General features: G+C 49.5%; 1 protein-coding gene across 1 annotated transcript in view; it reads left to right on the top strand.

The window, feature by feature from the left end:
• Positions 1–84: 84 nt before the first annotated feature.
• The window catches only part of kmt2a (lysine (K)-specific methyltransferase 2A), a 34900-nt gene continuing 20725 nt past the window's right edge, over positions 85–14259 (top strand). Inside the window, exons 1-5 of the mRNA XM_076976342.1 lie at positions 85–345; positions 7580–7652; positions 7882–11231; positions 13749–13926; positions 14028–14253. Of these exons, the coding sequence (XP_076832457.1) occupies positions 100–345; positions 7580–7652; positions 7882–11231; positions 13749–13926; positions 14028–14253 (4073 nt within the window). The 5' untranslated portion in view covers positions 85–99. The remainder of the gene's footprint in view (positions 346–7579; positions 7653–7881; positions 11232–13748; positions 13927–14027; positions 14254–14259) is intronic.

The raw sequence follows: 14259 nt of genomic DNA on the forward strand, positions 1-14259 counted from the left end.
ATCCCGCCGCTTGACGAGAGTGGGGGTTCGTTGAAATCGCTGGTTCGGGGCCACGCCCACCGAGCTCCCTGATCCTAGGGCAGGCAGGCAGAGTGTAAAATGGCGCACAGCTGTCGGTGGCGGTTCCCTGCGCGGCCCGGAGGGAGCGGCAACTCGGGCGCCGGGAGGAAAGCGGGCCGGATCCGGGTCACCGCGTCCCTCCGAAACGGCGCGGGGCCGCGTCCGACCGCGAGCGGGCTCAGGCCCGGCTACGACGCCGCGCTGCGAGTCACCGCCGCGATCGACAGCAACCTGCGGGCGTTCCGGGACGTTCTGGGGGAGTCGAGCGGCTCCAGCAGCGGGGAGGTGAGTTCGGGCGAGACCCCCGGCGGTGGGGAGGAGGAGAGGGGGGCTCCGGCTACGGCCACGGCTCTCCGCACCGGGGCTTGTTTGGGCTGCACGGCGGCGGGGGACACACACACACACGCCTCCATCCGTCCATGTGCTGCTCTCCCTCCGCCTGGCGGGGTCTGGCGAGCGCTTCGCGGGGATGACACGTCTGGAGGAGGCGGCGGGCGAATTCAGTCGCTCTCCGTGTGATAATCTGCTTTATTTTTCCGGGATGTGAGCCACTAACTGGACGGATAACCGTTAAAAAAGCGGAGGGGGGGCAGCTCGCTCGGGTCAGTTATGCAACGGGGCAGTTAGAGGGGGCGACGAGCCTCTGGCCCTCGGAGTTGGAGCCCCAGTGTTTTGACAGAGTTGGACACCCAGTAAATGATCCTACACGGGAGGATTTATCTGCCACTTTTTTACCAGTTTTACCAGCCGAGCAGCTTGTTAAATAATAAAAAAAGGGGCGACGGGTGTTTTAGAAACACGGTTTTGAAGTGCTGGTCGCACTTTTACGCGGCTGCTACTCCCAAAACTTCAGGGCAGCTAGTCGGAGCTAGCCGGGCTGTCCTAGCTCAAAGGGGGGGGGACGACAACACAAGTACATAAAACTCCCACCATAACCCACACAAGAGTCGGCGTCCGAGCACATATTGTCGGCTAAATCGCATTTATATTTCTTTAAAACACCCAAACGTCTCCCGGTGTTTTAATAACAAACACCCCGCCGTTCAACGGCGAGGACTTTTAAGTGAATGCTGTAGCCGCGCTAGCTGGTTCGGACGCGCTAGCCTAGCCGAGCTCGCGCTCAAGTTTTTTTTTTTTTTGTCGTACTTCGGTTCGGCTGTAGTGAGCTCGGGATGACCGGCGGGTCCCGCTCGGAGAGACAAAAAAAGTCTTGACGGCAACAACTACAGGGCACCAGAGCCGTTAAAAGACATTTATTTTAATGTAGATAATAATAATAAAACCCCCCGTGAGTAAATGAGACTCGCGCAGTTTCAGGTGAAGCTGACTGACGTCTCTCCTCAGAGCCCGCACTCTTTACCTCAGAAATTACCTCAGTGTTACACACGCACGTATATGTGTGCGTATATATGTCTTAATTTCACCGCCGAGGCTTGGATAAAGGCGATTCCCCCCCAAATCCCGCGTGTATTCGATGAATTATTGACTGTAATAACAACCCAATGACAAGTGTATCCTGGCCTGAGGTACTTGGGCTGGCTAGCTTGTCATCAACGGCCCTTCAAACAGCGCTAAGCTAATGCTAACGCAGCTGCCACATCCTTCCCCCCCCCGCACCACCACCACCACCAGCAGCAGCTTGAACGGAGATATATGTTCGTATATAAACCCCCTTTTGCTCGTCTTTTAATTAAACCAACGTTAATCGAATAGATTCGGCCCTTCAGCGGGGCGCTAACTGCGGCCAGCCCCGTTAGCTCTCGCTGATGCTGCTCGAGAAAATGGGAGGTGGACATGTTGTTTTTTTGTTTTTTTTTTCTTAACACATACTGCGTAGTACCAAAATTAATTCGGCGACAAAAAAACTATAATACCGCAATATTTATTCGTCATAAAAACCCCCCCGACCGTGTCGTTTGTACGGTGAGCAGGTGAACGGGTGATTGGGGCAACAAACGGATTTGTCGGGGCAGCCCCAACGGCTCCCACAACAAGGCGCCTTTTGGCGGTTGTGTGGGGGTGTGTGTGCGCCGTTACCGAGCGGCTCGCGACCGAGCAGCTCGCGACCATCTTCCCTTTCTCGTGATGAGCACGCGTGCGAGGCGAGGGGCGGGGAGTACAACACGGAGACGTACTGCTACCAGAATAGCGCTTAAAAATAAACAAATACACATTTTTGTTTTCAACAAATATAAGATATTTCGGGTCGTTTGTTTGGTTTTTTGTTGTTGTTTTTTTTGTATGCACGTTTTGTGTGCTGAAATTTTCATACCACGTTTTTGAAATTAGCTATGTTTTTTTGTTTTTGCCATCGGTTTTTACTGCCTTCGTGTACGTGCATCATTTAGGGAGAGTGGGAGGGGGGGATTGGCCCAATATGTTTCGCATCTCCATCTGTTACAGTTAGACTTTAAAGTGCATATGAGTAAAATAAGAATTGCATGTAAAATGCATAAGTCATGTACAAGGCAGACAGACGGTCAAAATCCCAGTGGAACTTGCAGCTCGTAGAAGTTGCGGACGCAGCGTTGTGATTTCATTCAGAGGGGATGTTGCGCCTGAGCCGGATTGTTCTGGCTCATCGCAGCCTGCTGGGCACCCAGACCAGCCCGAGGCCAGCATCCTTAGTAAACAGAAGGACGGAGAGGCCCTCCTTCATGCTAAACCCAAGTCCTGCTGCGGGGGTCCGCTGGGTCTCAGTAGGAATTCACTTGTTATGAATGCAATTTAGATTGCTTAATCAACTTTTATGGTTTGCCAAAGACGCTGACGTGACGGTAGACACAGTTTTATGCATCAAGTTGTAAAAATGAATAACATTTGTTTTCAAGTCCGTTATTGTTTCGTGCAGCATTTCTTTTTGCGCACAAAAATGACGCGAATCTGTAAGAATTCGGTTGCTACTGACACTTGAAGGATACATTGACTTGAGCGTGTTCCTGTTTTGTTAGGGACGCCATGTGGCTCTGCTTTTGGGGTCCAGAATAAGCCCCGCTCACCACAGTAGAATGAGGATCGCTATCAAGGCCTGATACAAAAGTGCAGCTGAATAGATACAGCAAATGAATGCTTTGCTCCGCTGCTCACGGATGAATGGCGCGGCCTGTGCGGAGGGCAAAGGTCCAGCAGGTGTTTGGCCTATTTATGTGGAGAGGGCTCCGTCCTCCAGACAGCGTGTGGATCATAGCAGGAAGCTTTGTGTCTGCTTTTATCTGAGTCTTTAAGAAGCACAGGCGGCTGAAAGAGCACAGGCGCTGATATCAAAGGGTGAAGAGCGCGCCCTCCTCCCCCTGGGACGGCACTGGGAGGGACGTTGGACACGGGCCCTCCCATCCATGGCTTTATTCTTCTTCTCTCTCTCTCTCTCTCTTTGTAGGCGGGCACTCAGAGGAGCTTTGCTCCTGTTTTGGGGAGGGGGTTGGGGGCGTGGCACAGGCGTTGAGTATTTGGAGCTGTTTGCTACGGTTTTTATGTCCCTCATTACACCTCACAGGAGGCGCGTCTTTTGTTTTTATCACGCCTCCCTCTTAAAGTCACAGCTACCCGGCCGTGTGGGTGTTGGGTGTTGGAACATGGCGTCTGTGTCGGCTCTGTTTGCAGAGAGCAACGTGTGGGTGCGTGAGGCACCGTTTGATCTGCATGATGTAAAGGGAAATTTCTGCGCGCACCTTTTTAAAGTGCTCTGAAAGGCTGCGATGATGGGGGGGAAAACCTGAGCTGGTCGGAATTCCCCTTCTGTGGCGTTTTTTTGCTGTGGGTGGAGAAACAACACAAAATGAATCTTACATAAAGCCCCAGTGCAATCTTTCTGTTTCTGATTAGGCTATCTGCTAGTCTTTCAAGTCAGCCCATGTGAGAGTATATATGTAGTTTGTGTGTGTGTGTGTGTGTGTGTGTGTGTGTGTGTGTGTGTTTGAGAGCGAGAGATGCGATATTGGTTGATGGGTAAAGAAATCCTGACCAACTTTAGAGAGTTTGATCAATTGGCGGTTGTCATAATCTGTGATCTTTTCAGGAAAATGAAATTCAGTAATTTAGTCATGGGCCTTCCTATCAGGTATCCTGGGGCTGGCAGTTAATGATTGGGTATGTTACTTGATGTGGAAATGTGGGCCTATGGTGATTATAGGGGTATTTGGGTATGTTTAGTATCACTGGCCACACACAAAGTAGTGTAATTATGGCTCCTTCTGTGGAGGGATGGTTGCTATGTTTCCCTGTGCTTGCCAGTTTGTGTCTAGTTTTTGAGTTAACTGCCATATTGAACTTTCCTGGGTTTGTGACCATCTGCTCAGGATGGGGCGCGTCACGACCACGTGTAAACAAATGGGCTGCTGGTTAACCTTTTGTTACCTAAAACTGGCAGATGGCCCAAAAGTTGTTTGTATGAAAGAGGGGGGGGGGTGTTTTTGCTCATTTTCAGCATGGCATAGAGCATAATCACAACCATTCCTTTTCATCTGTGGCTGATCAGGCTTTTAATTTTTAATCTGGGCACTTAATTTGCCGCTGTCTTTATGTTTTAGGAAGACCTGAGCAGAGTGGATTTACTGCCTGGATACATTCTTATTGCAGGTTGGGCTGAGAGAGACGGGGGGAAAGTCCAAGAGTCTGTGTTTAAAGTTGACCGTGTCCCTGTCCTCCATGCAAGGTGTCTCGAGCCCGGTGTCTCTGAATGTCCCCCATCTCTAAAGTCCCCTGTGGGTGTCGTCTGTGGAGCTCTGGTTTAAGGCAGAGAGCTGGGAGTGTGTGGGCGGTGTTGTTTAGATGAGCTTTTCATGTGTGCCTGTTGGCCACCGAGTCTTTTTCATCTTCCTGAATCTGCTGCAGCAAACTGCTGCCGTGTGGTCAAAGCAGAGATCTCTCCCTCCTCCTCTCCTCTCTGCATCTGTCACTGGAGGGTGTGTGTGTGTGTGTGTGTGTGTGTGTGTGTGTGTGTGTGTGTGTGTGAGAGAGAGAGCGCGTGTTACAGAAATGGAAGGGAAGTGTGCCTAAGGCAGTCACTCTGTCATTGAGAGCCACTCTCACACTTGCTCTGTGCTGCAGTGCTTTAAGTAGTCCACTCCTACCAACACATCTGGACGATCTGCTGTCAGGACCACGTCGTAGATGATCGTGATGAAAGGACACTCCTGGAGCCAGCGCTGTAGGCCTCCTTACGCTCACTTCCATTTTGCTTTCAAATTAAATTCTCTCTCACTGCACTACTGGGATTTCTAACAAAGTAAAGAGGCTCATGAAGCCTGAACAGTTACGAACATCGTCACGTTTCTCGGTTAATAATCAGCTTTGATTCGATTTTGATTTAACATTTCATATTTGTCAAGTTTTCCGTTCATCATACACAGTTTGTTTGGTCCAAGGTTTGTTTGTTGCAAGCTGCTGCTCCTAAATCTTGAGTGATCGAACATCTTGCGTTTAACAGACAGATGTAGCTGTTGCTTCGCTTGATAGTTTCATACCTGCAAGAATGGCAAAGAATTTAATCAGCATTTGAAAGTGTCACAAACTGGTTTTATTTGAGTAAAAGGAAAACAAGAATGATCGCAACTTGTCTATTTAGATTTCGATTTATCTGAAAGTGCTATATTTGCATAATTTTAATATTTAAATGTATTGATAAGCACTGGTAGGGGTGCCTTGTGGTAACGGCTTCATGTTAATCCCACTTGCTGCTCTAAATAAAAATTAAAAGGGGACACACACCCCCCCCCCCCCCCTTTTTTTTTTTTTTTTTTTTTTTTTTTTTTTTTTTTTTTTTTTTTTTTTTTATAAATCTTATCAACACAAAAGGATCCACAAGCCAGTCTTGGACATTAATCAAGCTGTATGGCTGAAATTACATGGTGTATCTAACATTATTACTAGCCTAGACTTCAGCATGAAAAACAGTGTATAACTAAGATGTGTTACTGTGAACAGGCTCTGATTCTGCTTAGTAGATTGACAAATGTATTTTATACAACTTCATTATTAATCATAGTGCGGTTTTGATGTGTTGTGTTTATAACTGGGAGTACCTTGTTAACCCTTCTGTGTGACTAATGTCTTCCTTTAGAGTTTGCATTAATTACAGTCATCATCTACAGTGTAAGCCTACTGAGAAATCTCATAAATGTGAACTTCGGTGGGACAGATAGCTTGCTTCTAAAATAAGCTTGGAATTATGACCTACCTAAACAGTTGTGACAGAATTAGATCATAAGTGCTATAAATGGCTTTAGTAATAAGTGCTCCTCCCAGTATCCCATGTGGTAGCTATGGGATAGACTGCAAAATACGCAGGGCTGTTGTAAGGCAAACTCCAAATCTTCACAGATCTCCGAAAGCTCTCTAAATGTTCGTAGAGCCATCTCGGCAGAACGAAGTTGGAGCACATTTGGTGATGTGCCTTTTTGCAGCCGATATCTGGGCGAGTAGCTTTGTATGCTAACATAGCTAGGGGACGTTTTCTATATGTCATTATATAGCTAACTGCCAATTTATCAATATTAAATCGGAGGTTTAGCTAACTAGACGTTGGAATTAGTAGTGTTACAAGCAGTCGGTATTGGCATCAGTCATAATGCGCAAAGCTAGGAAGGATTAGCTTCAGCTTCTGCCATGGTCTCTGTATAAGCCATTCACAGAGAAGACATACTCCAAATCGAGCTTGTTTATCATCGTTTTCACCCGAATGTGTGGAATAATCTCTACCACTCTAAATATGTACGTTGATGTTATCAACATCCCAAGTTGTCCCAAGCTACATTGATTAGAATGACCAGATGCAGACGGGACAACTTCCTGTCTGACATGGTGTCGTCGTGGCACTGTCACTCTGTGACTACGTTTTCCCATCACATGTTGACTAGCGTTTTTATGCATTATGATCTTTAGGGTGCTTCCAGACTCCTTTCTGACACAATGCTGATGCATGTTCCCCTCTGCTTGTCTTCTGTTTTTGTTATACTTTTCTCTTGTGTTTCTTGGCTTCATGTGTGTTGTTTCTGGTCGTGCTGTTGTGCTGTCTGCTGTCGACCAGAGAAGGATTGGCTTTGAGTCTCGCTTCCTCTTGAGACTTCATCATCACACTCCTCAAGTTCTTCCTCTGCCCCGTCACCATTGGCGTGCTTACCGGGCTGTGTGTTGTAAAAAAAAAAAAAAGGACCATGTTCATAACTTTTGATTGATTGATTTGTGTGTTTAGAATAGCTCGTGTCTTGTTCTTGGCGCGCAAATGGAATTTCAGTGTGTTTTCCAAGCAACAGACATGACGGGAATTTCTGCAGTGATTCTAGGTAGAGTCCTGTGGTTTGGATTTACATGGATGATTACTGTCGGTATGTGCCTTCTGAAACCTCAGGTGCCATATTTGTCATGACGATGGAATGAGCTGAATGAGTCAGCAAATTAACTGGCTTGTGCTGATCGTTTTAGGAATTGGACTCAGATGATAAATCGGATGCCACTAGTAAGTTGCTAACGGCAATGACCTGCAGAAATCCATCTGATTACGTCTCCATATTGATTTTTATAGGAAGAAGTATTTGGAGGCTTTGGTACAGTCAGTGAGAACGGAAGAATACAGAGTCCTGGATGGACCACAACAGGTGATGTGTATTTACCATTTTTTAACAAGAAAATACAGTGGACATATTTTGTTAAGTCCTGGTGTGAAATGTTTGGTGTTCACCGTGTTCTCGATTTTAATAGTGGCTTTAATAGCAGCTGATATTCCAGCACTGTGCCTTTTTAGTTTGTACTGATTTACTTTATTTCACTTAATCTCTCTAAAAGGTTGAATAAGTCTCTGAATTAATCCTGTTCTCTTTTGATTAGTTACTCCAACACAGGAGAAGAAGCCCAGAGGTCGCCCCCCAAGAGCGTCGACTGTACAGAAATTGGCAGGTGTTGAACCTAAGCCTCTACCTGTCCTCACACCTCCAGCCACAGAGAAGGTGAAGCGGCCGCCCGGTAGACCCCCTGGCTCTGGGGAGAAGAGACGAGGACGTCCCCCTGCGTCCGCCGCACAGAGGAGCTGGTCGCAGAGCGCCCATGTGTTGTCTGACGAGGGGAGGGATCCTGCCCTGGAGTCCTGCCCAAGTCCAGGACTTCGCAAGGACGTGGAGGATGACAGGGAGAGAAAAGCCCCGAAGCGCCCACCCCTGGGGCCTGACGCACCGCAGGCAGCCGGTGCCAAACCGCCCAGGGTGGGCTGCGATTCAAGGCTGACCAAACTGAAGCGACTGCGAGATGTCAAGCTGAGCCCCCTTAAGTCCGGACTCTTGAAGGGTGTACCGGTCCCCGTTGTGCCAAGGCGGAGGCGAGGCAGACCTCCATCTGCCGAGCGCCTCAAAGCGGAAGCCACGGCGGCTGCTTCTGCCGTCCAGGCCGCCGTCTCCTCCGCCCCGGAGTTGTCTCCTGCAGAAATTGGCACCGCCAAACAGAAAGCCTTCAGGGTCCGCCAGGATCGAGACGTCGACCCCCGCAGTCCACAGCATCTCAAGTTCGGGGCCTCTCATCCTGCTGATGAACGCACTAGCCCAGAGCCCCACGGTTCCCCATCGGCTGCTGACCCAACCACACCTTCAAAGCTCGGAAGACCTTTGGGTTTACGGCAGAGCCCTCGCCACATCAAGCCCGTGCGCATCGTCCCACCTTCCAAACGCACCGATGCCACCATCGCGAAGCAGCTACTGCAGCGGGCTAAGAAAGGCGCGCAGAAGAAGAAACTAGAGGCGGCGGGGTCGCAGGGCGGGGCGGGCATGGAGGTCGGGATCAGGAGGAGGAGGAGAACGCAGCTGAAGAACATTCGCCAGTTCATAATGCCGGTGGTGAGCGCGGTTTCCCTGCGGATTATTAAGACCCCGAAACGCTTCATTGAGGACGAGGCCAACTGCGGCGCTCCACCCCCGCACATGAAGATTGCACGATTGGATTCCTCCGCACCAGCGTCGGCTCCCCGGCCCGCGTCGCCTTCCCCGACTCTCGTTTCCGTTGCTCCTGCTCCGAGCGGGACCGCGGCCGTCCCCGGGGCCGGACCTGCCGTGGACTCCCTTCCTCCCCCTCCTCCTCCGGCCCCGGCTCCCAGCGCCACGCTGGTGGTCTCTGCGGCGGCCGCCGGCCTTCTCAACAACGGCAACGGACGCTTCAGCAGCAGCGCGGCGTCCTGCGGGTCCAGCGCCGTGTCCCAGCACTCGTCCCAGCTGTCCTCTGGGGAGTCCTCGCGGTCCAGCAGCCCCAGCCTGGACGACTCCTCCTGCGACTCGCAGGTCTCCGACGGCACCCAGGTCTTGTCGGAGGAGCCCGACCGCTCGCCCTCGTCGCAGGGCGAGCGGGACGCCGGTCCGCTCCACGCTCCGCGTCCGCCGTCCCCGCCCTCCGAGCCGGAGACGGAGCACGTCCTGATGGAGCCGGGCAGGCGGGGGCGTCGAGGGCAAGGCCTCGGGCGAGGCGGTCTCGTGTCGCGCGGCCGGGGCGGACTGATCGGCGACAGGAAGAAGGCCATCATCAGCCCCGCCACGGGGGTGCTGATGTCCGCCTCCCAAGCGGGGTCCCAGCAGGCTTCATCAACCGCCTCCTCCTCTTCCTCGCCCCCTCCACCCCCCCTCCTCACCCCGCCCCCGCCTCCTTCGTCGGCGTCATCGAATGCACCAGCCGTCGGTGAACACCACCCCCACTCCGCATGGATAATGTCGCACCCCATCGCCCCCTTCCTGCCCGCCCCTTCGATGCTCCCCGGTTCTCACGACAAGCGCCGCGCGATATTGCGCGAGCCCACTTTCCGCTGGACGTCGTTGACGCGCACAGAAGAGCAATACTTCTCCTCCGCAAAGTATGCAAAGGAGGGCCTTATCCGCAAGCCCATCTTCGATAACTTCCGCCCTCCGCCGCTCACGGCTGAGGACGTGGGACTGATGCCTCCCGCTCCTGGTGGGGGTGGCGTGGCCCCGGGAGGGTTCCCAGCGCCGGGCGGGGCAGGGGGGGCAGGTACCAGGCTCTTCTCCCCGCTGCATCACCATCACCAGCATCCGTCGTCTCGCTTCGAGCCGCCGCTGCAGAAGCGAAGTCCACTGCTCCGCGCCCCCCGCTTCACCCCCAGCGCCGCCCACTCCCGCATCTTCGAGTCGGTCACTCTCCCAACTTCCTCGGGGAGCAGTCCCGGCTCGCTCTCCCCCCTCCAGGCCACGTCGCCGTCCAACAGGACGCAACGACGCCGGAAGAGGAGGCAGATCGGGCTTTCGCGCGGGCAACCCAGGTCCCCCTCACACTCCATGACCACTAGGAGTGGTCAGTCAGGTGCCCAGGCTGGAAAGAGCTCATCTGAACTGTCTGCACTGACCAGCTCTGTCCCCACAAGTGTAACCGGAAACTCCAGCCCTTTACCAGGGGTCGCAGTCAGTCCGATAGCTCCAAGTGCCTTAACTCCAGCTCCGTTCAACACCTTCTCATCAAGTTCTCTTGGTCCCATTAGTCACGGGGCTTCAGACGGCCGACGAGTGGATGGTGGCCTTGGTGTTGGTGGGAGTTCTGTCTCTTCCTCTTCACAGCTCTTCCCTCGTTTTGCTTCCGGTCCCCAGGGTCAGAGCACTGGAAAAGCCGGGAGAGAGCGCAGTGTCTCTGCTTCCAGAGACGCCCTTCCCAAAGAAAAGGAAAGAGAGCCAGAGAAAACCAGGGAGCGTGAAAAGGAAAATAAAAGAGAAGGGAAAAAGGATTGGGAGAGAAGAGTGAAGGCCCACGTGTCAGAAGGTCCAACCAGTTCAACCGCGAGCCTCTTCACTGTGGATGGTAAGGACGTTGATGAGCCTTTCACCCAGAAAAAGACTCCCGGGCAGAAGAAATCTGTTGCAGTTGACTCCAGTGCAGAAGCCTCCCCAGGGGAAACGGGTGTGGCCCAACCAATAGGGGCGTTGCTGTCAAAGGGACGTCTGTCTAAGAAAGGCAGGGTGCTGGAGAAAGGTGTGGAGGCCGAAGCGGTGGAGAAGGACAAGGATAAGGAGAGAGGGAACGTGGCCGTCCAGTCCGGGAGCCCCCCCACCGCAGCCTCCCTGGGTTCGATGCTGGCGCATGTTGAAAAGCAGCCAGTCACGGACCGGCGTGTGGCGGGACTGCTGAAGAAGGCCAAAGACCAGCTCTACAAGATAGAGAAGAACAAGTCACTCAAATCAGTGGATCAGCCTAAAGGCCAGGTTGGTTTTATTTCTGTGTGTGTGTGTGTGTGTGTGTGTGTGTGTGTGTGTGTGTGTGTGTGTGTGTGTGTGTGTGTGTGTGTGTGTGTGTGTGTGTGTGTGGACTCCCATTGACCTACAAAATGGAATAACCTGCAGATGTTCTTAACACATGTGAAACCTTGTATTAGATTCATGACAATTTGCAAAATCATATAGCTCTATTCTAAAGATTTTGTAAATATATTTTTATTCTCTGCCTCAAATTGCCATTTTTGGATTTGGTTGGAATTTGTACAAAATACAGAAAGAAACCATAAAGATCATTTTTAACGTTTTCATATACATATTTGTTGCGGAATGTTTTAGAAACTTGGCATAATAATCACATTAATATACATATCTTCAATAATATAATAATACCATAAGTTCATAATGGATTATACTAGGTTATCTTAAAATATTTACTATTCTTTCTAATTAACTTGGCATCTCAACTAGTTTTCACGTTCTTGTAACCAAATTTTCTTTGTGTAGTGCTAATATATGAAGTTATTCGGTGCTGCATAAACTTGTGAACTTGAGTGATTTCTTTCCGTATGATTCGTACTGAGCCTGTTTTCACTGACTTTGAGAAACCAACAAGATACAGCTCGTAAGTAATTTAGAACATCCAGACTAACTTCACATCAGCCAGTATCATTAGAAAGCGGTAGAGGAAGCCTGTCTTAATCCCAACTGAAACAGGGCTGGGCTGATTTCCAGAATGGATTGCTACATACCCAGAAGTTTATACACTTTAATACAAACGAGTACAGTACAACTGAACTGAATCATTATGAGGTTTGATGTGAGGGTGAGATTACGGAGCTCTGTTGGCTTATAAGAAGTGACGTATGACTACAAACCTGGAACTACTCTAATTATTATGCAGCACCAAGTAACTTCTGTGTGATGGAACTATATTAATTCTACACAGAAACTAAAAATGGTTGCGATAGAGATAATGGAGATATAAACTTAGGAAAACATAGATTATTTATTTTGTGAGAAAGATTACTGTAAAACACTTGGCAACAAATATTTATTACATGAATTCATATTGCAAATTATCCTTAGGGGTTTTCAGGTCTTCAGTACAAGTTTCAACCCAATCCAGTGGAACCAGTCAGTTGATGAGCCTTGGAATACACACACAAAGACCTTCCAAGATGATTTTGACTGCCAGCAGCAATAAGACTTTTATAGATCATTGATTATTCAAACCGTAATGGGTTTTTAAATGAATGAAGTCCCTTTAGAGAGGAAAATCCTGAACTTTGAAAGTTGGCATCACAAGTAATCATTGGGGGGGTGGGGGGGGGGGGGGGGTGGACACACAAGATGATGAAATCCACATTCACTGTTGAATCTTCTGAAACAGAGAAACAACAGGGACTTTAGGGGGAAGGATAGTCCAGAATGGAAGTTTTTAAAGCGTGATTTTACCACCACCACAGTTTTTCACTATGATTCAGGGTTCATATATGGTGCCTGATGTGCATAAAGTACTTAAAGTTAACGGTTCAAACATTTGCATCCCCCTTTTATACTGTGTAATCTCAAACCTCCTCTAGCCTCCTAGGCTATCTTCTCCACCGCGTTTGTCTCTTCACAGGTGTCATTTTAGTTTGTTCTGGCATATTTGCTCAAGTTCTACCAGAATGTGGAGTTATGTTCCATCTACTGCTTCTTCAGCTCTGGACTTCAGATGTTCTACTACACAGAAGTCTAGACAAACTTTACCTGATTTTTTTTAAACCATAACCCTGTTGACTCCAAGCTTTGGACTATTGTCTTATTGCAGGGTTGGTCTTCCACGATGCTTTGACGTCTTTTAATATTCCTCTGCAAATATCTGAAATGTTGGTCGTTTCTTTTTGGGGTGTTTCTTTTTACTGCAGTTTTCCTGGTCTGATTTGTGATTAATCTCGGTAAACTGCTTGAGACTCCTGAAGACCTACCAGCCTGCAAACCATTGATAACACACCTGATGCCTGTCTTCAAGCATCAAATGCTGTCTTTTGATCTTTTAAAGCTCAGAGAAGAGAAAAAAAAACATAATAATTTGAAAGTTCATCTAAGGGGATACTCTTTGAGTTTGCTGTTAAATATAAATGTTGACTTGAATTGAGTGATTTTATTATCGGAATTGTATGTAATGTTATTTTGAAGATAAATGGTTTAATAGAAGTAGATTTTTGGATTATTTACAGATGTTCTAAGAGGGATGAAACCTTTTGAAGAGCAGTAGAGTGGTGGATTGAGAGGGGGGGGGGGGGGGGTGTGGCATCAGGACACTGCGCACTGTCCAATCACACTTCTCTTCTGCAGCCTCTTCAAACCAAAAAACGTTTGCTGGGAAATGGTCCCAAAAGTCTTGTTTAATTTGAAAGCAACTCCCTGGACCTGAATAATTAAAACATATTAATGGTGCTCCAGCTATTCGTTTGTTTAGCCGCGAAATCCACTTGGGAATGTTTGCCTTTGTCTGCCCAGGGTCAGGAGAGCGATTCTTCTGAGACATCAGTTCGTGGTCCACGAATCAAACATGTGTGTCGCCGTGCAGCTGTAGCTTTGGGGCGTAATCGTGCCGTATTTCCAGATGATATGCCCACCCTCAGTGCCTTGCCCTGGGAAGAGAGAGAAAAGATCTTGTCTTCCATGGGGAACGATGGTGAGCCCGTACACCCATACACTTTACTCTTAATTCATACGGTGATGCCTTTGGTTCTATACCACACATTTCACGCGTGCTTCTTTCTGATTCTTTTGCAGACAAGTCTTCAGTGGCGGGGTCAGAAGAAGCGGAGCCATCCACACCCCCCATTAAACCGGTGACGAGGCACAAAACTCTCCAGGAGGCACTTCCCCGAAAGGGCCGTCGCTCTCGCCGCTGTGGCCAGTGCTCTGGGTGCCAGGTGCCAGAGGACTGTGGAGTTTGCACCAACTGTCTCGACAAGCCGAAGTTTGGCGGACGCAACATTAAGAAACAGTGCTGCAAGTGAGT

Source organism: Brachyhypopomus gauderio, chromosome 16 (genome assembly GCF_052324685.1).
Source record: "Brachyhypopomus gauderio isolate BG-103 chromosome 16, BGAUD_0.2, whole genome shotgun sequence".
NCBI lineage: Eukaryota > Metazoa > Chordata > Actinopteri > Gymnotiformes > Hypopomidae > Brachyhypopomus > Brachyhypopomus gauderio.